Source organism: Corapipo altera, unplaced genomic scaffold (assembly GCF_003945725.1).
Source record: "Corapipo altera isolate COAL_440 unplaced genomic scaffold, ASM394572v1 65, whole genome shotgun sequence".
NCBI lineage: Eukaryota > Metazoa > Chordata > Aves > Passeriformes > Pipridae > Corapipo > Corapipo altera.
This window is the reverse complement of record NW_020884891.1, coordinates 6,773,665-6,798,845: the sequence shown is the minus strand read 5'-3', so window position 1 is coordinate 6,798,845 and position 25,181 is coordinate 6,773,665. Positions and strand designations below refer to the sequence as shown.

At 43.2% G+C, this 25,181-nt stretch overlaps 1 protein-coding gene and 1 long non-coding RNA gene across 5 annotated transcripts; one reads left to right on the top strand and one right to left on the bottom strand.

Moving 5' to 3' along the window:
- Nucleotides 1–4,717: 4,717 nt before the first annotated feature.
- On the bottom strand, nt 4,718–19,656 carry SLC6A14 (solute carrier family 6 member 14). 4 transcript variants are annotated; one of them, XM_027645488.1, is made up of 15 exons: nt 19,523–19,656; nt 18,315–18,406; nt 17,897–18,074; nt 15,997–16,128; nt 14,307–14,468; nt 12,867–13,002; nt 11,993–12,125; nt 10,051–10,191; nt 8,832–9,060; nt 8,622–8,747; nt 8,412–8,530; nt 7,131–7,230; nt 6,661–6,770; nt 5,464–5,631; nt 4,718–4,899 (listed from the first exon to the last, which is right to left on the bottom strand). In XM_027645488.1, exons 2-15 carry the CDS (start codon nt 18,402–18,404, stop codon nt 4,753–4,755), a joined length of 1,971 nt encoding a protein of 656 aa, XP_027501289.1. In that variant the 5' UTR covers nt 18,405–18,406; nt 19,523–19,656; the 3' UTR covers nt 4,718–4,752. The 4 variants fall into 4 exon arrangements, with proteins under 4 accessions (XP_027501289.1, XP_027501290.1, XP_027501291.1 ...); XM_027645489.1 differs by having other exon boundaries at nt 19,396–19,523; XM_027645490.1 differs by lacking the exon at nt 19,523–19,656 and adding an exon at nt 19,273–19,391.
- A 107-nt stretch (nt 19,657–19,763) lies between these two features.
- Nucleotides 19,764–20,374, top strand: LOC113948130. The gene is made up of 2 exons (XR_003528006.1): nt 19,764–19,978; nt 20,160–20,374. It is a non-coding gene; the product is annotated as an uncharacterized LOC113948130 (long non-coding RNA).
- The last annotated feature ends 4,807 nt before the right edge of the window (nt 20,375–25,181 follow it).

Sequence of the window (25,181 nt, the reverse complement as noted above, 5' to 3'; positions counted from 1 at the left end):
ATATTTTTAATGGTTTCGTTGAAAAAAACCCTGAAATGAATTCCATGTCTAATTGCTACCTAGTTTCCTAGATGAAAATTTTCAAAACGATCCTTCCAAACTGATTTCATTGGAAACATCAATCCCAAATCATCCTTTCTAAGATCACAAAAGAAGCAGTGCACTCAGGACTGTCCAGCCTCAGACCCTCCAGCTGAACCCAGGATCCCTCCAGTGACTCACCCTCCCACTAGCTTCAACCAGGTCACCAACTCCAGACTTTGGCTGATGTCTCAGCAATCAAAATCTCTCATTACAGCCTTTTTGCCTGGCACTTTAATATGATCTGTCATTTCACAGCCCAGTAGCTGTATCTGAACAGGTGGAATATGGCAAATTTCTCTCATTATTTTAGTATTTGTCAAATGACTGTTATTAATTCACAGTAATCTACATATTTCTAGATTTCCCCCTAAGCATTCACCTTTATCTGATCAGCTACATCAGTAACTCATTTTACTATATTACTATATTAACTATATTACTCCTTCCCACATTGCTGTCTGCCTTCCCAATCTGTCCTGTGCATATGACCAGTGTTTGGTCCTTTTGGCTCTTACTTGGAGTTTCCTCCTTTGTTTTCAAAGTGATTGAACAATATTAAACAAAGTAAAACTAAAGACCAAAATTCTTGGTAGTCATTTGCTTGAGTTTAATCATTCTGGCCACATAACTCCTAGGGAAATTCTACCTGTCTTCGTGCTAGTAGTATGTTACGAACATTAACACCAGGAGGCCTTTGTGGATGAACAAGGAGCTTCTGGACAAACTCAAACACAAAAAGGAAGCCTGCAGAGTGGGGTAGAGATTGAATTGAGAGCAGCCCTGGGGAGAAGGACCTGGGAGTGCTGGTGTATGAAAACTGGACATAAGCCAGCAATGTGCACTCACAGCCCAGAATGCCAAATGTATCCCGGGCTGCATCAAAGGAAATGTGACCAGCAGGGGAATCTGTCTCTCTACTCTACTCTGGTGGGACCCCACATGGAGTTCTGCATCCAGCTCTGGGGTCACCAACACAAGAAGGACCTGGACCTGACGGAGTGAGTCCAGAGCAAGGTCACAAAGTGAGTTGAGTCTCAGCCGAACTCTGGGGACTTGGGAGTGGAGGTGTACAAATTGTCACAAAAATGTGATTGAGGCTGGAAAGGTCCACCTGCTGGGACAACTGACCTGCCAAGATAACCTATGGTCACTTCCAGGCTCCAGAGGCCAGAGTGGCTTTAACAGGGCAGCTCTATTCGTACCTGAATGCTTGGCTTGGAGCCCCGCAGGCCTCCAGCGTGTGGTCCAGCTGCCTTCATCACGCATTTGGAACTGGGTAACCGAGACCTTCCCATGCGGCCAGTCTGACTTAAAGCTCACACCGTTCAACAGCTGCCAGCAGGGCAGGATCGAACTCCAGTGACCCCGCTGCTTTACAGTGCAGCCACGGAGCAGGGAGGAGAGGGGCGGAGGGGTCTCCCGGCCGCTCGCAGCCGCCGCGCCGGGAGCGGAGCCGCAGCCACGGGCACACGCTGCTCTCTGCTGGGCAGCGCCGCGCCGCGCAGCCCCGAATGGGAACCCGCCCGCGGCACCGAGGCGACGGGGGACACGGGAAATTAAATCCTTTTTTTTTTTTTCTTCTCCATTTCACTTCATGCCTATAAACGCTCTCTGCAATGGGAACAACTCCGGGGTTTTCAATTTGCTTTCTCAGTCCTGGCCCCCAACTAATCGCTTTACGTACATATAAAAACACTGGTTGAAATATCTGTTCTTAAATACTTCCATGCCATAGATGTGCCTTATTTTAACTGCAAACGTGTGTGTGCTCATTCCTGACTGAAAACAGACTTGCATTTTGAGGCAATCCAAAGCAAACATACTACTCCCGCACTTCTACTATTCTCTTTCCATGAGTTTTCCTTTCATTCCTGCTTAGCTGGATCCAAAGTGGAATCATTTGCTTTTTTCCTCTCAAAGTAATAAAAAACAAATTCCAGGCATTTCAATCACCTGCTCAGCACAGAGCACCCTCCCTTAGCAGGAATGCTGCACTGGGTGACACTGCTGCTGTTTCAATCCAACAAACACCGGAGTTTTGGGTACTACCAGTCTGGGTGGGTGAGGAATAGTCAGGTCTGCTGGGTCCATAGAAGCACCGAGGGGCACCACTTCTGTAACCATCAGGGCCTACTGAACAACCCTATCTGCTGGGTCAGAGCCACGATGGGTGAAGAACTCTAATGCCAGGACTGAAATACTCTCAGACTCTTCAGCAGATGCCAGCAATCAGCAACATAAGGAGTGAATCAGCTCACACAAAGAGAGCAACAGAAGCTAGATATAATCAGGAACATGTCAGATGCACACACAGAGAAGGATCCCAGCTCTGCCAGGAGAGTGAACCTTGCCTTCAGAACTGGGGTATTTTCTTACCTCAGAGGAAGGAGGAAGCACCAAAACAGGAGCCCTGGCCTTTGAGAAATTGCCATCTCTCTCTCCTCTGGGAGGTTTTGGTAGGGCAGCATCAGGAAAACAGCTCCCAGAAGCCCATGAGACAAGTCCAGAGCAGAAGCAGTCTCATGGGAGCCCTGCGTGCAGCAACAGGGGCTTCTTGCAGGGCAGTAGATGGCTGGTATTAGCTTTCAGCATCTCTTTTGCAAAAATTTTCCTGAATTCTTTCTCAAGAGGATTTGTTCAGTCTGCTTCCCCACCACCTAGTGCTCTCACTCATTATTTGACTAACTTCCCTCTCCTTCCCTCAGTCTGTCCCTTCCCAGGTATGAACTGTTGCTCACTGCATCAGCACCAGTGGATGGTGTATTAGAGGATGAGTACTACAGCTTTGCAGCCTCCCTCCTGCTCCCAGCTTCTCCAGGCTAGTGACAACACCTTTTTCTACTGGTTTGTGGCTAAACTGTGATACTAGAGCAGCTGGAGTGCAGGAAAAGAGTCCTCTTCACCAGCTTCTACTCCCATGGCACTAATCCCACAGTCCTTTTTAAAAATTCCCACTCAATTACCTTCTGTATTTTCTTAGCCCACTCCAAAACAGGACTACTGCACTTCTATAAGAAAAGACTTCCTGAAGATCGAATCTTTCCAGTTCAAGCTCTCAAAGGCTTAGGATCACAGAAGCACTCACGGCAGTTCCCTTCCTCCCAATGACTCCCCACCAACTTCACACAAAACGCTAGAAGTATCCAGGTCCAAACTCATTAAAAACAGAAAATCACATTTTATTTGCCAGCTCCAAAATGATTAAAAACAGGAAATCACATTTTATTTGCCATAAAGTGTTGATTTATCACAAAAACTACCAGTATAAAACGTACACCAAGGTAATGCAGCTTGGGCAACAAGCCACTATTCGCACTCCTTCATGTCCAGAAAAAGTGACAAAGCCCTGAGAGGAAGTGACAGCTACATACCCTGCTGCATTGTTCCTAAGGAACCATTATCACAGTAAGAGACATTCTTCAGCACACCAAATGTATTTAGTCTATCCATAGGGGTTTTTTTCCCTTTATCAGGAATTCACTTGTATTACAAGTGAAATCAGGTTCTCTTAACCCAGCAGCCTCCTGCCTAGGTAGATGCCCAAGTCTGCTTTCCTAACTGCATTACAAACTTCATAACTTTTTATTAATCTCATGATTTTAGCAAATTCTGGAGTAATAGCACTACAATGCAGTTATAACCTTCACTTTAAGTAAAGTTCTGCTTCTTTTGTCCCTACCACAACACCGATAACACTGTTTGAATATTTAAAAAAGCACTTTGGGTCTCCTTTGGAAGGGAAACCCAAATCTGAGTGAAAGATGCAGAAAACAAACTGATAGGTAAAGCTTTGGTGAGAGTAGGAGAGCAGACACACCAGAACTCAATGGTAACTCTTTCATTCTGCAGATCCTAGTGACAGAATATGAAAACATGGGATTTTTTTAGAGACAAATGAATGCTAAGCACAGGGCATGACACAAAAGATGGCTCTTTAGGGATCCCAAGGGAAATAATGAGAGACAGAAAGCAGCCTGCTTTTCACTATGTTGAAGTCTTATTTCCTGTGATGGAAATTTTTTGCCGCTCAATATTTATATTTCTTTAGACAATACACACACACACACACACACACACACACACAGTAATCAACATCAAATCCAGAGCAGCCCCACAGCACAATGAGCAAGGCTTAGAGAAAAATTATTTGTGTTCCCTGAGCTGCAGTGCCAGGCAGCAGCACACCAGTTCACCTCTGCTGACCACACACCACTGTGGATGGCAGAGCAAAGCAGAAGGCAATAACTGCACATCAGGGCACACATGCACAGCACCTTTGGGCTCAAATTCCTGCAGCTGAGGAGTACCTGAATGTGTGTTTACTCGCTTCCACACCCGTATCTGCAGTCCAGCTGGATACCAGCTGGGTGGGGTTAAGCCTGCCCAGTCCAGCAGCCTGGGGAGCCTGCAATGTATTATCCTGCCCTCTCAACCTAGATATCTGGTGAGATCTCAGTGCCTAATTTACCTGTTCTTCCCCAACAACTAAAGCCCTAAAAATAAATAATATGGCTAGCTTTCGTTTGGGGACTGGATTTTGAAGGGCAGGGTGTTGATTTGCTTTTTTTCTTTTCATTAATTTTTTTTTTTTTTGCATTGTCCCTTTCTAATATTAAAAGACAAAACACACATATTTGTTAAAAAATTGTCATCCAAACAGCTATCTTATTATTGCGTGTATATGAGGCCGAACACAGTAGGAATCTCGTGTTCCTTTTCCTTTTTGGGATCTACCATATGACTGTATCGTTCTCCTCGGTGGCGTTCCAGGTAGGGGCCCCAGTTTGCTGCAGGCTGGCAGCAGCTCACAATGCGCTGGAAAGTAAAACCAAGCACAACTTTAGTCCGGGCTACTAATAAAATTCAGCAAATCTGTAACTCAGTAAATGGCAAATCACTAAAGTTGTTTAGAATCCTTCCAAATATCTTTGGGGTCAGTGGATTCTGGACACTGAAGTGAAAAAACAGAGAAAGTGTGACCGACAGGACTGTTTGGCAAAGCTTGGCAAATGCAGCATACCTCAGATCAGGCACTTGCTTGTTTCTATGAGGAATGGGATGTAAAACTCCAGCAAATTATATAGGGATATAAAGTGATAAAAATTCTCCAAAGAATTTAAAGCAGCTGAAATAACACAGACCCCATGAAAATCACTCTTGAATGTGTTTGTGCACTCCCAGAAAATCAGACTTTATCTTCTTATCAGAACACAGTAAATTTGCCTCTGATGCAACTACCAGAGGTGTGTTTTGGTCTAAAAATCCAATTAACGGACACATCAAAGGAGTCAATGTGTTTGAGAAAAAAAGTGCAGGTAGTCCTGATAATGCCAAAGAAATTAAGATTTAAGGCTATGACAGCTTTTTTTGTGCCCTTACCTCATAAAGGGTTCCTTCAGCTTTAACTATTTTTACAATAGCAACAATGGGAATCCAGATGACGCAGAAGATGATCATGCACCAGCCAACAGCACTTCCCCAGGTTGGATATGGCACTGAGCCATAATAAGGAGGTGAAAATGTGGCCAAAGACCAGAGCAAAATAGCCTATAAAAAATGGTGAAAAGAATAAGAGAGAAAAGCAGATTTCCAGAAACCCTGAACTTACAATCTTTGAATCTGAGTTGATTAAAAAAAAGTACTGTCTACAAGTTCTGCACAGTTCAATTTTGCTTTCCAAGCATGAGAACAGTTGTGCAGGATTTGGTGTTCAGTCACAACCAAATAGCAAGACCAAAGGACAGGACTGAATGATGACACTGATATACACCCTAACACTAAGTACATCTGTGTTTAAACACAACTTGATCTCTGGGTTCTCTTGAAATCCTGCATTAAATAATACACCTGCTGTTGGATGAGCCCAGTACCTTTCTCTATATGTTTTGTGTGTTCCCACGTTCAGTTATTTATGGGAATACAGGAAAGAATCTAAGATTAGAAGTTGGCAAATATTGCTGCAGAAATTAGATATTTTTAAGCAGCATTTTCTAAATTGTTGTCTGGATATATTGAAGGTAATGTGCTGGCCAGAGTGACTTACCATTCTTCCTGGATTTGGGATATTAATAAATTCTCTCACACTAACATAATCCACCATCTACACCACAATTAGAAGTACAACAGTAATGAAAAACTGAGACATGTGACAGGATATAAACAGGTCTCAGTCAGACAGGAGAACAACTGGGCATCCAAAGATCCAAGCCAGGAATCCATTCCAAAAATGGGACTTCCCTCAAAAGGGAAAAATCCAAGTTTTCAAAATGTTTTCTCAGTCTAAAATTAAGATAATCTATCTGCCAAGACAAATGATCTGGTTGCTCTCTTAGTCCTTGGGAGTGTAGATCCAGCTCACTAGCAACTGATCTAAATCTCCAGCCTCTCCTAAGAGAGGATCTGAGGAGGGGGGAACGTATCAGAAAGCAGAGACAGTATTTCCTTCACTGACACGGCCATACCCCGTCTCTATACACAGAGCCTGGGCGTTCAGCCCTGAATCTTCACATGGAAACCTCTTCAATATCAAATTACGAAGTTCTGTCACACTAACAAAATCCAGTCATCTGCACTCACCATTAACAGCACAGGAGTAACGAAAAACCAGCAGAGTCTCCACCAGAGCCAGAATAAACGGCTCTTGTGTCCAATCATCATCTCAATGTCTTGAATGAACCTGTTTCCTCCTGTTGAAAGACAATCATAGGGCACATTGTAAAGCAGGTGCCTCCCTTTACAGAAAAAAGACAATAATCAGGGACAGTTTCTCCAGTTCGGTGGTAATTATTAAAGCTTTTCTGACAGTTAAGTTATAAATTCTTTATTGCAGTAATTAACATTTATTATTCCTGGCACTGTTCAAGGCCAGGTTGGATGGAGCTTTGAGAAACCTGGTCTAGTTGAAGGTGTCCCTGCCTGTGGCAGGGGGATTGGAACAAGATAATCTTTAAGGTCCCTTCTAACCCAAGCCATGTTGTGGTTTTATGATATACACTGTGCCTGGAATTGCTTAGTCAAATTATGGATTTTCAGTGCAAATAATTTACCATAAACGTAGACGACGCCTACTACCTCCAGGACAGCTGAAAAAAGGATTCCCCATCCAGCACAAAAATGATCTATTAGGTTAACCCAGTAAATTCCTGCCTGTAAAACAAACATTAGAGGTTAAAATTTGAATAGTAACACATTTGTGCAAATAAAATAAGTTGTATTTGTTCAAGGCAGTTTAACTGATCACCACTCTGAGTTTTATAAATTCCCAGTACTTCAGGTTAAATACATATTTGTGAATATTATTTTGTTTGAATACTTCTATGTAAAGTTGAAAAGCACATCTGACACAATACCAAAACCAAGACATATATATGTACAGAGTATATGTAAGGAGCTGAAAGCAAGATTTAAACTTGGAGCTTACAGTAATAAAGCTGGGGCTGAAGTTTTAATACTGAGCCACAGCAATAGCTGTACCAGTTATCAGTTCTGGGGGGCTTCTATACTCCCACATGCACAAGTTCTCCATGTGGGTTAAACACAGCTTTAAACACCAGTGTGCAATAACAGGATCACAGCAGAGGAAACAAACTTTAAGTCATTTCACACTCTTGAGTACTAAGTCCCTTGCAAGCTTCCCTGCCACCAGGTTTTATGACTTACATACTTGGCTTGACCATACAAGTAACTATTTACCACAATTATCTTCTTCACATTGTCAGTCTAATTACACACATAAATCTGCATTTCTAGGTGGAATAATTACAGTGAACCCTTGTAGCCTTAAAAGCAATTGTCTCAAGAAATTTTACACACTATACTTAAAATTCTTTTTCCGTATGTGTATTTATATATATACACACAAGCAGGAGAAGTAACCATGCAATCTACAGAGGGTTGTGAGCTAATGGGTTTTTATGACATGAATAGGCCATTTCTCAATTTCTGTCCTGGTTGGTAGTCAGTTCTGAACAAAAAGATCCCATTGACATTTATCAGCAGTACCCACAGTGCTGCAGACACGCTGTGTGCATATACCTGTGATTACACAAACTCCTGAACTGAGGAACGATAAATCAGGCTGATGGTTCATGGGCTCTGTAAAGGCCTTCTATTTAAAAGCACGTCTCAGTTCAATAATCACAGAAAACCTTAGGTTCTCCAAGCTTCCTTCTGGAAATTTCTTATTTGTGCGCCCAGGCACACTGGCAGAATTCGAGCCTCCAAGATTGACTCACGCAGGCAGGAACAGTTGGAAAGGGTATTTTGATTTGAGTTCATCACTTGTAGCATAACTAAACTCACTACCAAAAAATAATGTAATGTCTTACCTGAGTAACACAGATAAGCCCAAGAAAAAAGAGCACTGTGCACAGCCCCATGGTTACAGGGATTCTTAATTTTTTCATCACTCTGGGAAAAAAATCTTGAATGGTGGTTGTAAGTGTTTCTGCAAAGGAAGAAGTGGGGAGTTTGAGTAGCATAATTAAAAAAGGCAGTGGTCATTTGAGAAGCCATGAGTCACTTAAAACACCACTCACCTATGCTGGCAAACTGGGAGTCAAGGCCCAAGAGCAGGAGCATGAAGAAAAACAAGAAGGACCACAGAGGAGAAACTGGTAACTTGGAGAGGGCCTCTGGGTAGGCTACAAACGCAAGATTAAATCCTGGAAAGTAGTGGAAAGAAGGATGTTATTGTCAAGCCTTGGTCAGTGCAAGTCCCAATACCTACAGTGTGACAGTCAGCCTACCTGAGTTCACGACCTCAGAGACGGGTCTCTCAGACACGAATGCCATGTGTCCCAAGATGGAGAACACTGCAAACCCAGCAAATACGCTGGTGACGCAGTTGATTACACAAACTGTAATGGCATCCGAGTAGCAGTTGTTGTTGAACCTATTGTACGAAGACAACGCAACAAGCCCGCCCCATGCCACAGACAGGGAGTAAAATATCTGGGTGGCTGCATCTTTCCAAACCTACCAAAAATAAGAACAGGAGAATTATTCCATAGCGACGTGTACTTACCATAAACATTTAAGTCTGCCCTCTGTTGAAGCTCAAGGGTATTTTTTTTTTCATTTAGCCTGAATATCTAATTCTATTTCATATGAACTTTTGGGTGTGTGGGATATAGTATGCTGGTGACCTTGCAGTCTCAAGCCCAAACAATACATTCTCTTGTCTCCAAAGGTCATATCCCAGGTATGTTGCCAAATACTTAAATCTTATTGGGCTGGCTAACCCTAAAGATGAGATTCAATTTGTTCACATCTGTGGGTTGTTGAGATATGAATCCTGCCACAGTGCCAAAAAATAAGGAAAACCAGGACTGCCCTGCAGGAGTGAGAACTTCCCTGTACTCTCCCACTCATGTTCCTCACACCATGACCCAAACAAACCACTTCTGCCTCTGCTGCAGCCCCTTAGTTAGCGCCAAGCCACAAATAAATATCACAAATAAACACCACACTTAGCATCTGCTTTTGATAAAACTGAAATAATAAATATTGGCATAAGCCAGAACAAAAGAAGTCCAGGCTTTCATTGCACAAGGTACCCTTCCTGGTACACCTAGTTACCCAAGCTAATTTCTTGGGCAAGGCACAGACTGAATTTCTAACTCAGGGATCCCTTCAGCCTTCTGATAAAGTCCCTTAAAATTATCAGCAAGGACTTTCTCAGCAGGCCTTGCTGATATGAAACTCCAGCATGACTGCCAAGAGCTGATCAGAGGCAATAGCACAGTTGTTGTCACTGTCTGGTGCAGCAGGGAAGGGGCAGAGGGTGACTATTTTTTAAATTGAGAGTAGCTAGAATAGAGGAGCTTGGACTCCTTATCCTGTACAAAATACAGGGTAGGACACGAAGAAGCACCTGACTGGATAAAAAAGAAGTTGCTGTGCAAGCAGCAAGCCCACAGAACCACGGAAGTGCGTCACTCTTCTGGGGCTGACGCTACCTCTCACCTCTGCCTCCATCAGCTTGGTGAAGTTAGACTGTCTCCCAATGTAGTATTGAATGCCATCCATAGCACCTTCCAGAGTGGCACCTCTCACCAGCAAGATGAGCAGGATGACATACGGGAAGAGTGCAGTAAAGTAGACGACCTGCAGAAAGATGGGCAAGGACACACCTTAGGAATGAGGGGATGCATAGACCTCTGTGGAGGAGGAATGGACAGGTTTTAAGCTAAGGTCTGTTGGTACAAAAGAAAAACAGGCAACCAAGGAAGTGAACACATGCCAACCACCAAACTATCTGGCTTAGCCGGTTCTTGAGCTGCATTCCAGCAGAAGCAGAAGGCCCAAGCCACATATCCACTTTTCAGATAGCACTTGACCAGTTTTGGAAATGTGTTTTTCTGACATGATTTACTGCTGTAGCAAAGTCTGGACTCAACTACCCCAGAGGTCTCTTGCTAAGTAATGTTTCCAGCAAGAGCAAACTGAAAGCTAGTTAAAATCAGGTGACCAGTGTGGAATTACCTCCTGATGAGACTAAAACCTACTCCCCCGTCTCTCCCTCACCAAAAATAAAATAAAATAAAATAAAATAAAATAAAAAAGAAAAATAAAATTCACCATTCTGAATGCTTTCTTTACTGAGAATAAAGTACTTTCAGGTTCTTTCAGCCACAGATCTATTCTGTTGTTTGTCTAGAGCGATGGCATCCAGGCCAGCAGCAGAGCTATTGTCACACAGGCTACATTCAACAATACTCTTGTTTCTTGAGTCTTGTTTCAGTGTTACACAGACAGATAATTGACCTGGTACTGCTGGTTACACCAAGCTATAGCATTGCACCATCATGTGGTGAGTCTGCCATTCCTGAAGACCTCCTTCATGTTTGCCTAGAATAGACAATTCTTTCTGCTTTTCATCTTTGCCCATCTAGATTCTTCTGAGTTTTAGCTTGCTCCCCAGAGAGCCTTACTTTTGTGCCTGAGAAGTGACAAGAGGAATAGCCAACTAGGCACCCAAAGAATGTGAGATTAAGAGGAGCCATGTGGCCAAAAAACTGTGGCTGGGGAAGCACAGATACTCCACCCCAAAGTGCTGAGACAGAGGGTAGAAAGCTCCAAATATAAAGAAAGACAGGAGGAAACATCAGCCTGAGGAGAGAAAGGCAGGCAGCAAGGAACCATGGAAAGGCACAATGACAGAAGGAAACAAAAAAAGGTCAGTGCAGAAAAGGTGAAAGAAAGAATGAAGGCAATTGAGAATGAAGAAGTAAATGAGGGAGATGCAATATGGAGGTAAGAAGGACGTATGGGAAGGAAGGAAGTAAACCAGGAAAAGGGCCTCAGGCAGGGAAGAATGAAATTCAGCCTGCCTGAAGTAAACCTAGCCCAAGGAAAAGTCCAGGCAGCCATGCTCCAACATGTGGGGATGTCTGAAAACAAACATCAATGAACCCGGTCCCTAAAAACAGCTTCAGTTTTTGAGAACAAACAACGTTTCACAACCTGGCAGGAACCTGCACATGCACATGTGTTAGCAGGACCTGACCTGTATTGTCCAAACATCTCAACTACACTGGAGGTGCAAATAATCACTGGGTGTTCCCAGGGCGTGTGCCCGCGTGTGCCGTCACATGCACACATCCTTCACACAGCCCAGGCGACTGCCAAAACTCAGCTGGAATCACTGGCACGACAGCGACATCCCAAAATACAGGGCAGCCCTGCCGGAGTTGAGGCCCATGTGTTAAGTAATGGCCGTGTAATCAGTACCTTACTCATATTTTATGTAACAGTTATGAAGTCAAGAAGCAGGAGAAAAGCTGAGTCCAGCAGAGGGTGGTGGGTTAGGACTGCATCCTGCCTTGTGCTAACGTTCCCTGAGTCCAACTGACATTGGAAGGGCAGGATCAGGCAAAAAGTCTGCTCCTTGCTCTTCCTAACATACCTTTCCAGAAGATTTTATTCCTTTAAACAATGCAGCTGCAACAATTATCCAGGCCAGGAGGAGGCAGAGAGCCAGGTACCACACGACGTTGCCAGTCTCATCCAGCCCACTCGAGCGCTGAAGAGCCACTTTACTGAAAGCACAGAGCACTCCCGTGAGAAGAGGGTGACAGCAGCACACACAACTCCTTTTCAGCTACTTCTTGGAAGAAAGTGAGCTAGTGTTGGTGTCTGCTGGTGTTAAAAGACTCTGCATCCTTTTTCAGGAGTGTGAGGTTAGAACTGCATGATTGGCATTGAAAAACTGAATATTTAACTGTGTTTTTCCCCTTTACCAGCTCTCAGCTCTCCATGCATCACCCATAAGGCCCACCTCAGCTCTTCCGTGTTAACAGCTCTTCTGACAGCAAAAGAAGAGCCCATAGGAATCAGTTGCCAGGAACCCAGGGAACATGAGACAAATTGAAACCATGGGGCTAAAGAAATGGCAATTTCACAACAGGCCTAGATTCAGAATAAGATGAATATATTTTGCACAGTAACTCCTAGGAAAAAAAAAGTATATGCTTTATATAAAGATGCTAAGTAGTCCCTACCAGGACTCTAGGGGAAAGAACTTTTTAAACTGGAATATTTTTCAGTTTGCTACAGCTTGACTCATTTGCTTCTCTTTCTATATATATATATATATTTTTTTTTTTTAAGGGTCAGATTTATCAATTAAGTTTTAAATCTCCTCTCTACCAATTTACATACCCACAACCCTTGGGTAGATTTTTTTCTGGGAACCAAAATAAGACAAAAATGAAAGGTACATCCAAAGCCACAATGCATAATCAAGGTTTTTAAAAAATTTCTTTAAAACATTTACTTACTTCCAGTATTGCTCACTAGGAAATTGCACTGGTTTGTAGTTTATGGTGCCGTTTATACATGTGAGATTGTTGCTTGTGACAAACGTGTAGTTTGCATGAATGATTTCTCCATGTAAGGTTGTATTGCAGTCATTTACTGAAAGCAAGAAAAAGGAATCACTAACACTGTGAGGACTATAATAACAAATACATTTTCTGAAGTTACAGCTTCAGTTTGCCTACTAACCACATTTAAAAACAAACCTGAACTATCATTTGCTGCTGTGACTTTGTTACTTGACTGTAAATCAAAAACACCAAGAATCTGGTGTGCTCACCACGTTTCACTTATCCTCAAGAGTACTTGCAAAAATCAGAACTGAGGATAGTTAAGATTGTAGCCTTGGTTACTTTATGAAAACCTTTGTCCCAAACCAAGATTACACACAGATCATCTGCTATCAACTTCATCTTATTGCCACAGAGGGCTTATTAGAGCTCTTAAATTATTTTCCTTGGAAGGGTGTGAGAGGAATGAGCACTGTTTGTCTTTATGAATTTTTTACCAGCACATACACTAATGAACATTTTATCAGCATTTACTGGAAAAGTCTTGTTGAAGTCTATTTCAGGACAGCTTCTTCAATTCAATTTTATATTTCTCCTCCCCAAATTTTATACTGAAATATTTTTTGTTTTGCCCATAAGCAAGCATCAACTTTTTGTTACATAAAGAACCTTAACTTCATTTTATGAAACCTATGAATCTTATAAGAGATTTTCAGATATATGGCTGAGTTACATATACATAAATGCTGTAAGCAATGTAATCTATCCTGATCTTGTCCTTGTTATTTTAATAATCTCAGAGGTTACCTGGCAAGACATTTCCAGCTGCTAACTACTAATTACCTCACCAACTTCACCTTTTGCCTTAAACTGGTCTGATATAGAAACTGGTGAGATAACAAGTGTTTAGCCCTACATCTGCTGCCAAACATCAAGAACAATAGTGTGGAGATATGTTCTAAAGAGTCAATGAAGTGTGAAACCAGTGCCTCACTGGTGCTCAGGATTACCATAGCCACAGGGGAGGCAAGGGGCAACGAGAAAAAACCCGATAGAAACTACAGCAGTAACACTTGTCTCATGGAAGGAAGGTATTTGTTTGCCATAAAGCCTGATGAAATGGAAATGCAGTATGTACTAGAAATAAACTGAGGTTTTAAAGGAGAAAAAAGGATCCAACGAGGTGGTTTTAGCCCAATTCTCTGTAGATTTCCCATGTACCCAGAACTGGTATCAGGGAAGAAGATAAGCATCACTGCTATGTGTTGAGAGACAAAATCCAGGAAGGACTTTTCAAGCCATGGTTAGCTGTCTTGCTTCTATAATTTCTCCCAGAAAACAGTACAGTTTCCCAAAACAGTAATATTAAATTTTATCTATTGAGTACTATACCTATGCGTGTCTTGCTGCAGAATTCATCTGCCCAGGAAAAGCATTCTGACCATGGTAGCACTTTTTGAAATGAGGCAAATAAGTAGTAGATTGCATAAGCAATGATAACGTTGTAGTAGACTGCCACAAATGCTGAGATGATGACCATAGTGAATCCCACTCCTAGGAAAAAGAAAGATGTAATGTCTTAAGTACCTCAAACCCAGGTTTAAAATAACAAAAACAAACAAACCCAAACTAACAACCCCAAATCAAATGGCCTTTACTTGACTTTTAAAAGGCTACCTGGGTAAAAGCTGAGGGTATTTTTTTGTTTGGTTTTTAAATTATTTTTAAGAGCAAACAGCGAAAGGGTAAAGCCATAAAATGATGGATAGGGTCCAAATTGACAATCTCAAAAATGGCTTTGACAGAGGATTTGAATCAAGCCCATAGAAAAATTGGACTAGTTACTAAGTCCAAGTCTAAAGGAGAAATTCAGTATTTTGTTCTCTCAATTCAGAGAGAAGCTTAGTAAAATAAAAGAAACTGTATTGGGACTACCCAAGCCATTTTGAAGATTCCACTGTAATAAAGGCTTTTGGCAATGAATGAGCAGCAACACAGAACAGTAAATCTGTGCTAATACTACTGTTCTCTCCTTTTGCTAAAATGAGTTTTGTTCTGCTAGTTTGGGAAAGCCTGACAAACTGTTCCAATCATCCTAGACACTATATTTAAGTTTTTATCTTTACAGATATATAAAAGACTTGCTTTGAAAACTTTTGCCTTAAACACACTGCTCTCATGAAAGGTTGCTTGTGCTGCAGAACAGAGACTGACCAAAAGAATAAACGTTGTGGCAGCCAGTTTCTATGGAAGGTAGCAAGCAAAAATCTTATTGCATCAGAAAGAAACTTCCTTGTTCCTACACTAATTCACCTGGTAGATAAAGAGGACAAACAAGTCCTTTACACCCATGGTACAGGACTGGGATGGATAGGAGTGAGTAAAGCACATGGTTTGTTGTTTCCAAACAAATTTCCCTGTGAAATGCAAACCCTCTCAGAGACAGGCAAACTACCACTACAGACTGCAAGGATTTCTCTTATCTCAAGGGGCACCTCACCTTACAAAGCCAGAGTCTAGGCTATTTAATCACACCAGCAGATGACTCCCAAGGCAGTTGCTGGATGACTATGTGCACAGCATTGCATACAGACCAGGCCAATGTGCCTGTGCCAACACTGGCAGCCAAACACAGAATTAGTCCATCCAACACAGAACTGCCTTGCAAGCTACACTGAACACGAAGCATAAAAAAACAGTGATAAATTCAACTCCTAAAAATTATTTTCAATCTGTTGCACACAGTACCAGTTGTTTTACTGAGGTTTTCCCTCAGATGGCAAACAGGGTCATCTTCTTCTGGCTGCAGTGAGGGTAACGTGCTGCTTAACACCAGGAGAATAATTGATAAAACCTCTCACAAATTACAACCTTTTCAGGGAAATCTTTAATCAACATCTGGTTATCAACTGAGTAATAAGGAATTATGCACCTGGGAACATAACGTTGACCTTGTAACACTGGGAATAGTTGCTACACGGAAATCGGCATCTCAGAATTAGTAACTTTATGAGGAAATCATTAATTCACATCATCTTATTACTAGAATAAAAATTAGCTAAGGAACCATAACAAAACCAACCTTGAAACAATGGTAGTATTCTCCAGACGTAAATGGGCCCTTGACTGGCAAACTGCCCAAGGGAACATTCCATGAAAAATAGGGGCAAGCCAGCTAATGCCAACATCAGGGTGTAGGGGATCAGAAAAGCACCTGAGGGGAGAGAAGGGGGAAAAACCACAATCACACACACAGAGAAAACAATTTTTCAGTATTCACCATAGTTTTATCACATTTTATACTCCCCCTTTTTCGCCTCCTCAAATATCCCCCTATAGGGGTTTTTTTTCAGGATAGAGAGATTTGTTTCTAAATCACATTTTCTACAAGACTGAGTACTACCTGCAATGAAGATACACTGATAGTCAGGAGAACTGATGATTTTAAAAGGAAGGTTTCTCTTATAGAAATAAAGGAATTTTACAAAAACTACTGAAGACATAGCACTCTTATACAAACAGGAACACTGCTCAGCTGTAGGCACTATCAGCCTTCTCTATTTCTATTTACTCTTCCAACTTTTGAAAAGGAAGAGAACCATTCCCTTATGTACTTAGCTGTGATTTGCAACTGCCCTGTTCGAGTAGCTACTGGACATCAAAGCATGAAAGTTATTTTCTATGGTTGGCCGAGTCCTGTGTCAAACAGCATCTCAGTGTGGCACTTGTTCAGATCTCAGTGTGGCTCTTGTTCAAGTCCATTTTGAAGTGTAGGTTAACCTGATATCATTGAGCGTCCTGTTCTGTGAAAGGGACTGGCACTTCTTTGTGTGTTCACAGGAGATGGGAAAAGTGAGAGCACAAGTTGCATAAACAAAACCTGATATCCCTGCAGAAATCCGTCCTCGTCACTCTCAGTGAATTTAAAGCAGACAAGGACCCAGTTCTGCAAGGAACTGCAAATACCTGATGTAATTTTGGGAAGTAAACCGTCCCACAGAACTAACTGGATTACTCCTGTGTTTCAAAACAAGGATGTAATAGTTGTCTTTATTAATCACGGGCAAGGAGCACAGAGAAGGATGCAAGCAGCAGCACAAATATGCTTTAAATGCAAATTTTTCTGCTGCAGCAGATAAGGCAAAAGATCTAGTACAAGGCTGATGCCACAACTTATTTTGTTTTCACAATTTTCTTCAACAAAATGCAACCTGGCCAAGCTCACTCCAATAAAACTTCTGTACCAAGACTGCCTCCTTTTGTTCCACAAGCACAGCTCTCTGGGCTGTGTTGTGTTTACAGTCCAGAATTTGACTTCAACAACTGTTAAACAGAGCAAATAGGTACACACAAGTAAGTCCTCTGCAGTTACTTAGCATTTATGCTCTCTTTAATTACCAGTGGTAGCCTGGCAAGTAGATAAAAGCTCTGGAATATCAGCCAGGGAAGCCAGTGCCTCCATTTGGTTTTACCACTATTTCATTTTGTAAGAAGACAGAGGCTCTCTCTGTCTCGTACTTCTGATTGGGATAATTATTGAGCTTGGGTAATAATTCCAGCTTAGCTTGTTTGCATGGCAAAACAAAGGTGCAGAAAGGATTCAACTGTTCTCTATAACATACCAGGGAGGTAAGCACTGGGGAGGGCGAGTAGCTATTTAAGTAAGCAGAGGATATTGGCACATTGACAAAAAGGTGCATATTGGTTGTGAGTAAATCAGAAGACTTCTGGAAATCTCAGGTGGAAACAAGCAGTTAAAACTAAATACTATTTCCCTCCTCAGCTGGTGCCCAAAAAACACATAGATGTCTCTTGCTCCTTTTCCCTTTCCAGTAGCAGACACGATCCCAGTTCCTGGGGTGATTCTCACATCCAGCTTTGAGAAACATTTCCAGCCTCAAGGCTGGCCCTTGGAGCTTGTCCTCCTCTCCCCTGGGGACAGCAAGGCGTGCCCACCCGACATTGCCATTCAGCACAAGTACCTCCGCCGTTCTGGTAGGTGAGGTAGGGAAAGCGCCAGACGTTGCCCAGGCCCACGGCATAGCCCACCATGGAGAGCAGGTAGTCGCCTTTGCTTGACCAGTTGCCACGCTCCTTGTTCTCATCACCATCACTTCCATCACTGGAGTGGGAATCTTTTCCATGTGACAAACTGAAGTCCTTGGAAGAGAAGAGGAAAGGTTTGTGATCACCCCACAGGCAAGTAGGACAATTGTATCTACATTTCTCTGTCCAGAGCAGCACCTTGGCATCGCTGGGCAGGGCAGCTAGACAGGGAGGGCAGAGCCAGGTGGGCTGCCAGTCCAGCCAATCCCTGTCAGGTCAGCACAGACCTGTGAGTGAGGGTCCCACCAGAGAGCCCAAAAACCTTCATGGTGAGTTTTGCCCTAGTCCTCCTACCTTAATACTCCTTGCTGGATGCTCGTAGGGGCAGCACCTCCAGGGAATTCCAATACTCTGTTCCACCAGCACAGGGCCAGATGCCCACATATCTGTTCAGATGTTCACACCAGTACATACTTGTACATTCACTTTAAAAAACTCCTGTCCTAGTGCATTTCACACACTCCCAGGTGCTCATCATAGCTCATCTCATATTACCTACCACTGTGCCCCTATATTCCCACATCTATTTGGGTCTCACCTGCCCAGACAACCTCATACCTGCCCAGCGCTCCCATAGCTGCCCACACACCTGCACCCTCCATACTCCACCTGCTCAGGTGCACCCACACCTGTCTGCATTCTCCCACATCTGCCTAGGTGCCTCCGACCAGCCACCCCTCGCCGTCTCACCTTCTTCTTCCCGCAGGACAGAAAGCCGGGCAGACTGAGCATCCCCATCTCTGCCGCCGCCGCTCCGCTCTGCCTGCACCCGCCGCCGCCCGGCCCTTTATCGGGGCCAGCTCCCGCCCACCCCTCGCCGCCCTGCCGGGAACCGCGGCCCCTGGGCTGCCCCGGGGGCGGGAGGCGGCCCCGCCCGGGCCGTGGGGCAGCCCCTCGGCTCCCGCCTCACGCCCAGCCCCGTGCCCGCTTCCCCCCGCACCCCGCCCGCTGACCCTCCTCCGGCCCCGCGCCCACTTCCTCGGGACACTCACCTGCCGAGCCCTGCCCGGCCACCTGCCCACTTCCCCTCCTAAACACCCCCTGCCCTCTACACACCCTCCGCTCCTCACCTTACCCACTTCCCCTGCCCAAGAACCCGTCTGGGCTCGCTCCCCCAGTCTGAGCTCTTCAGCCGTCCTTGCACGCCTTCCTTCTTGCCTCTCTGTCACTCACCTTCCCTTCTAGCATGCTCCCTACTCCTTGCCCTTCTCCCTCCTCTACCTGCACACCCACCTCCTTGTCTTCTACCTACAGGCTGCCAGCTCCCCATCATGCACTTACCGCCTCCTGAGGACCATGCGCCCATCTGACACCGGCACCTTCCTGCGCCTCCCCACAGAGCCACTGCTTGTCTGCCTCACCTACGGTCACTCACCCAGAGACCCTGCTCCACCCCGCCTGCCTCTCTCTCATTCTTTCTTAACCTGCTCCGTGCTAGAGTGCAGGCTCAGGAGATGCAGGGCACAAGGGGGTTAAACAGAAATTTCAGCCTCTAAACACGCCTTTCAGGTACACATGACAGGCAGAGAGGGCAGGTCATAAAAGCAAAACCATCTCCATAGGAGGAATTTGAGCAGAAAGTACTTAAGGACCTTTTCCAAACTCCCCTGCTTCACCCACCAAAGTGACTGTGACATCTCACCCTTAAGAGGAAGGGATGTCACAGTGACCTTCCCCAAGCGTTCCATAAGGTCACGCAGGAGGATACTGCTCAAAGCACACTCCATGTACAGGCACAAGAAGACACCGATTGACTGGTCACTTAGCTGCTATTAAGAAATCTCCTATTTCTAAATTGTCTTTTCCTTGGCTCTTTCAGATCCAAACCGTGACAAACACACTTTCTGTCCTCAATTATTTGGACTTTCTGTTGAGCAAAGTGTTACCCAACATCTCTCAATCTAGCCACAACTAAGAGGTATACCAGGAGTGAGAAGTGTGTGGGACATCATCTGAAGGTGGGATATTTTATCACCCTATGCAGCAGGTTCTCTAGAAGACTTCTATTTTAGATACTGGAAAGAAACCAGAATAATCTTGGCTTGGGAGCAAAAAGCACGTACAGGTGTAACGTCCTGACAGGACACAGGCTTTGGGAGAAAACAATATATAAAAATTAAACAAAACACTCCTTTACAGGTTGCCTGAGAATTCAGCATTCAAGTGACCAAGCCACAACATCAGAGACCTTCAGGCTAGTTCTTCATGGAATGATACAAAACCCACCCGGACCAAGGATACACTGAGAAATATTCTTCCAAAGCCTGTCTGAACTGTATATAAACCAAAGGAACCTTTTTGACAGTCCTGATCAGAATTAAGAATTTGAAATAAAATGAGATAACATGATTTTATTTTAGGTTCTGTGTAACTCCAGTATCTGTGGGTCACTATCTCCTCAGGGGGAAACAAAAACTTACCTGTAAACAATGCTGGGCCTAACAAGAGCTCCAGGTTCTCTTCCAAACTCATGATTCAGAACTGGTTATCATCTTGTTTAGAAATGAAATGACATTTAAAACAACGTGTTAGCCATAGCCTCTCCTTCCATACTAGGATTTAGTGAATGTAGTAATGCTGCATAGTCACTGGCTGTGTCATTCTCTCTATGGAACTGAAGATGACTACAAGTAAAACTATACTGGATACCACTTCTCTGATACATTCTGTTTCTGACCATGTGAAAGTTTCATTTGTAATGCATGTTCTCTAAGGGAAAAAGTAAAAATCATAGCATGGTGATAATTCTGGGGTTGAGCAGCAGAGAGATGAGTATCATGGCAGAGAGCATTGTGCCTGAAGCAGGATTGTGTTTTGCCTCTGTTAGCTATGTGGCTGAACAACACAGCAGTTCCTTTTGCATTCACTGGAGGCTGAGTTCATCAGGTTGATCCCTGAAGGCTAGCTCCTCACAGCTGGCATAGCCACCCACTGACCAAGCAACCCATTAGCCAGGTACACGTGGAATGTCTCAGAAATACAGAAACATCAACCAGCAAACCAGAGCCAGCTTGGCTCTGCTGTGGACAAGATATACCATCTCCTGACCAGCAGCCTAAGTGAGGTCATATTTTTCATTTGGAAATCAGTCCCGGATTTACTATCAATTCCACTTACTGAAAATTCTGTTAATCTAATGGGGAGGGAAGAAAAATAAAAAAAAAGACGAAAATTACCACTAATGAGAATCTTAACATGCTGACAACACAGCAAACAATTCTGATATATTTCCTAGGAGCAGTGAGATACCTGTGTTTTCCATTTGGTTGCACTAGTGCTATTATCAGATGTTGAGTATTGCCCGTAGCTAACACAAACAGCTCTGGTAATGCAGTAGATGTGTTTGATGTGCTTATTTAAGAATACAAGGAGTAAATTCTGTTCTTAACCTATACCTTCTGTGATAGCAGTGCTTACTAATATTGGCACCTGGCCCACACATCCAAAACTGATTCAGCAGACAAAGTTGGGGCTCCTCTACCTCTGCCATTCCCGACTGGCAGGAGACTAGAAAACCCACTTTGCAGGTCGTAGCAATGGATTTAGAAGGCACTAATCCTGGCATCAAAGTGGTAAAAAGAAATTGCCGGTGTGCCTACAAGAGAGGCAGCTCTCTCTAGGATAAAATGATCCGAAAGAGGAGCAAGAATGAATACAAGAGATGCCTGTAGCCTTGTCATCTCTAATGTGCACAACTCCTGGAAAATAATGATGAATCTCCAAACAAATCAGGTTTTCTTTCAGCCAGAGAAGATCCAGCCAGAGTGGCAGCTGCATGTAGCTGCACCTACCAGAAGAGAACCATAGAGTTAAAAATAACACTTACCCTAGCTGAGACCTCAAAATAAGCAAGAGCCAAAGTGCAGGAATAATTATTGGTGTTCTGCAAGGCTAACAGTCAGACCCACCAGCAGCACACAAGGATGCTACATGAAAAGCTGACAAAGCTGGGTTTGACTGCCTGCTGATCACTACATTTAATCTGTGTAGATCCCTGCCACAGGAGTGAAACAGCCCACATCTGCCATTGTGGAATGCCTGTGAGGGCAGCTCCATGACACCTGCTCCATGGTACCCAGCACGGTGTTACCTGCTCCACACCTTGGAATGACAAGGTATGTGCCAGTGTGCATTAGATGGTCATGACAAGGGTGTTGGTACCTTCCCTCAAAGCCAAAGATGGCAGTGAGGGATTACATTGTATTTGCTGAAACAATCTCCTCGCATTTTATTCCAACATCAGAACAGCAGCTTCCCTGCAGCTACAGACAAACATCAGGTAACCAAATGGCAGTAAACGCAGCAACTAGGAGAAAATAAAATGCTAAACAACTTGAATACCAAAAAAGCCCCACCAAACAGTAACAACAAAAAAATTCCACCAGAAAACCAACCAAAGAAACCCAAAAAAACCAAAAAAGCCAAAATCATCATACCATGTTGGTCTTCAGGATCTTAGGAAGATGACTTTAACCATCTAACCATCTGTCAATAGCGTATAATTACTCTCATCCACAATTCCACAGCAACACTACATTCTTTAGGAGGGAGGTTCAGAAAGCCAGACAGGACTGTTATAAATGGATGAAGCAAGGCAGAAAATTTAAGCTGTTGGATCCTTCAGCTGCAGGAATTATCCTCTCCTCTACAGGTGAACAGGATCAAGCCCTACAGTTAACATTTAAATTAATACTTTATGCTTAAGAAAGCATCAACCTTGATTTAAAGACAAAGTCATAATGAATGAGACAATGTCTTTGGTGGTGAACTGAACTACAGGTGATTTAGGCCAAACCTTTGCCACTAATGTAAAAAAAATTCAGTCACTGGTCTAGTAAACTCTGAAAGCGAGGCATCATTCTCCATCTGGTGAGAAATGTCTTATTTCACTGTGAGCCAGCTGTAAGCAAGATGTAAGTGTACCTAGAAGGAAGGGATAGCAAGAAGTGGCCCTCCTGCTTAGAACACAGAGAGGCAATGATGGTATTGTCAAGGACACAGACAAATTACAGAGACAAAGGCAATGGTTTCTGCAGTGGCCATCTGTGGCTTCAGAGAGGCACTTATGGAAGCACACTGTCAGGGTTTACAGCAAAACACAAAGAGTGTGGAAAATACTTACCGATGAGGCCTCATGCCAGGACTGGCTTGCCTGCTTCTAATGGTCCCCATCCAACAGTTTGTGCAACTTTGAAAACTGAGGTATGAAGCAGATTGTGCTTCCAACCCTGCTGATCCCTTCAGGGTAAGGGGTGAAGTTTTGCTTATGGGAAAAGGAGATATTATATATCCTTCCTTGATCTGTTTTAGTCCTTTATCAGTTTTGTGCTTTTCTGCATAACCAGGATGTTCATTGCTGCTGTTCAACAGGTCATCAGGACACGCTCATCTACTCAATTTGGATCTCAGCCCACGAGTTCATTTTTATTAGATGGAAATTCTAAAAAAGTTTTATTCAGAAACTTAGGAAGGCGACATTGAAAGTTTTCAGTAATGTGTGATAGGTTTGATTCACTAACATAATACTAAATAATACACTCTATTATGCATTATGCAATCATACTAAAGACCTATATTGGCCTAATTTCAAGGACCGGTGCTTTATTAGATTTTCCCCCGACTTCAGGACTTTTGGATTCTTCACTGCAGCCATCTCAGAGGTGAGAAGTGCAGCAAGGTCAGTCCTACTTGCCTCTATGGACAGTCTGCTATCATAAGCCAAAAGACGTAGCTGAAAGCTTGCTCACTCATTTATCCCCTTGAAACAACAGTCGCAAAAGTGCTATAAATGCAAATGCTTAAGCCTTCAAAGTCGTGCTCCTAGGATGGGTGGAGACTTGAAACTATATGGAAAGCAAATTTGCCTTCAGGCATTTTTAACAGGTTGCAACCTGAAAATTGTTAATATAATACACACTAATCAAGTTAGTGATGGGGAATTTTTACATATGCATGTGGGAAAAAATTATTAGGCAGAAATAAACTCACTCAAATATATCAGTAAAACTGAAAGTTCTACAGCACTGCTCTTCTACTACACTGAGCCTGGAAGAAGATTTTGCTGTCCCAGCCACTCAAGAGGAAGCCACAAGTCTTCATCCACAAAACTTACCAAGGTGTTTTCAAGACTCTTGGCAAGATTGACAGTTTTGTAGCTATGGTACATTGATCTCCATTCTAGTTGATTTTATTATTTTTAACTTTTAATTGAAAAGAACCTGAGAGGAGACTCAAGCCTCTTCAAGAATTGTTAGATGGAATGTGCTCCTCAAACACTTCACTCTCTCAGACCAAAACTCTTCCCAGGACAACATAGCCTTTCTTGTAACACTGTCTCTCTCCAGTCCCTGAGAGCTCATCAATCTGTCAGAGATTACTAAAGCTGCCATACAGGAATATGTAATAGTTCTCAGTCACAGAGCTCCCTCTAGAATAAGGAACAAAGAAATCAGAAAGGGACTAAGATGTTCAAAGTAGGATTGCATAGAGGCTAGGTGTTTGTATCAACTGCAGAACTCTCTGAAAATCTCATCTGAAATACTGACTTGAATTGGAGTTACCCAAGTGCAATAACACCTGCATTTGTGGCCCACGGCTCCCAATATCCCCAGTTTTGCTTCCGCTTGTGGTACAGAGCATCTCAGTTTTCCCTGAATCATGCAGCCTTGTGCCAAAAAAATATCCAAGTCTCACTCCACCTGCCACTTCCCTGACTGTCCTAGAGGCATGTTCTAAACACGTTCAACTTGTCTTTGAGCAACTGCAACACTGTGTAAATGCAAAACCATCCTGTATTGTATCATGGAAGAGGTAACAACCCGATACAACAAATATAAGGGAAGAGATAAAGTAGGGGAAAACAAAAAGCTGGGAGTGTGCAATTATCAAAACTTAATGATTGGGGAGCACGCAGGTGTCAGAATATAATGACTTGCCTGTTGGGAAATATTTCAGAGGTGGGGCCAGTAGAAACTAAGGAGTCATTTTTAATTGAGCAAAATAAAGCTTAGGAGTGAGTACAATACTAATTTTCAGATATGCTGTACTGAGTTCATCAATCTCATTAACAGTTAAATCTTTAAATTCTTCCCCAGTCTCAAGTACCAATATTTCTAGAGTTCAGCAAAGCTAGGAGATGCTGGCAGGTGGTTTCAGCTTTCT

Coding starts and splice junctions, on each gene's coding strand:
- SLC6A14 (XM_027645487.1), bottom strand. CDS start 19,326: ATGGGCGCATGGTCCTCAGGAGGCG. Junction 10,192..11,992: donor GAATAAAATCTTCTGGAAAG/GTATGTTAGGAA, acceptor ATCTTTCTGCAG/GTCGTCTACTTTACTGCACT. Junction 8,531..8,621: donor CTCCCAGTTTGCCAGCATAG/GTGAGTGGTGTT, acceptor CTTCCTTTGCAG/AAACACTTACAACCACCATT.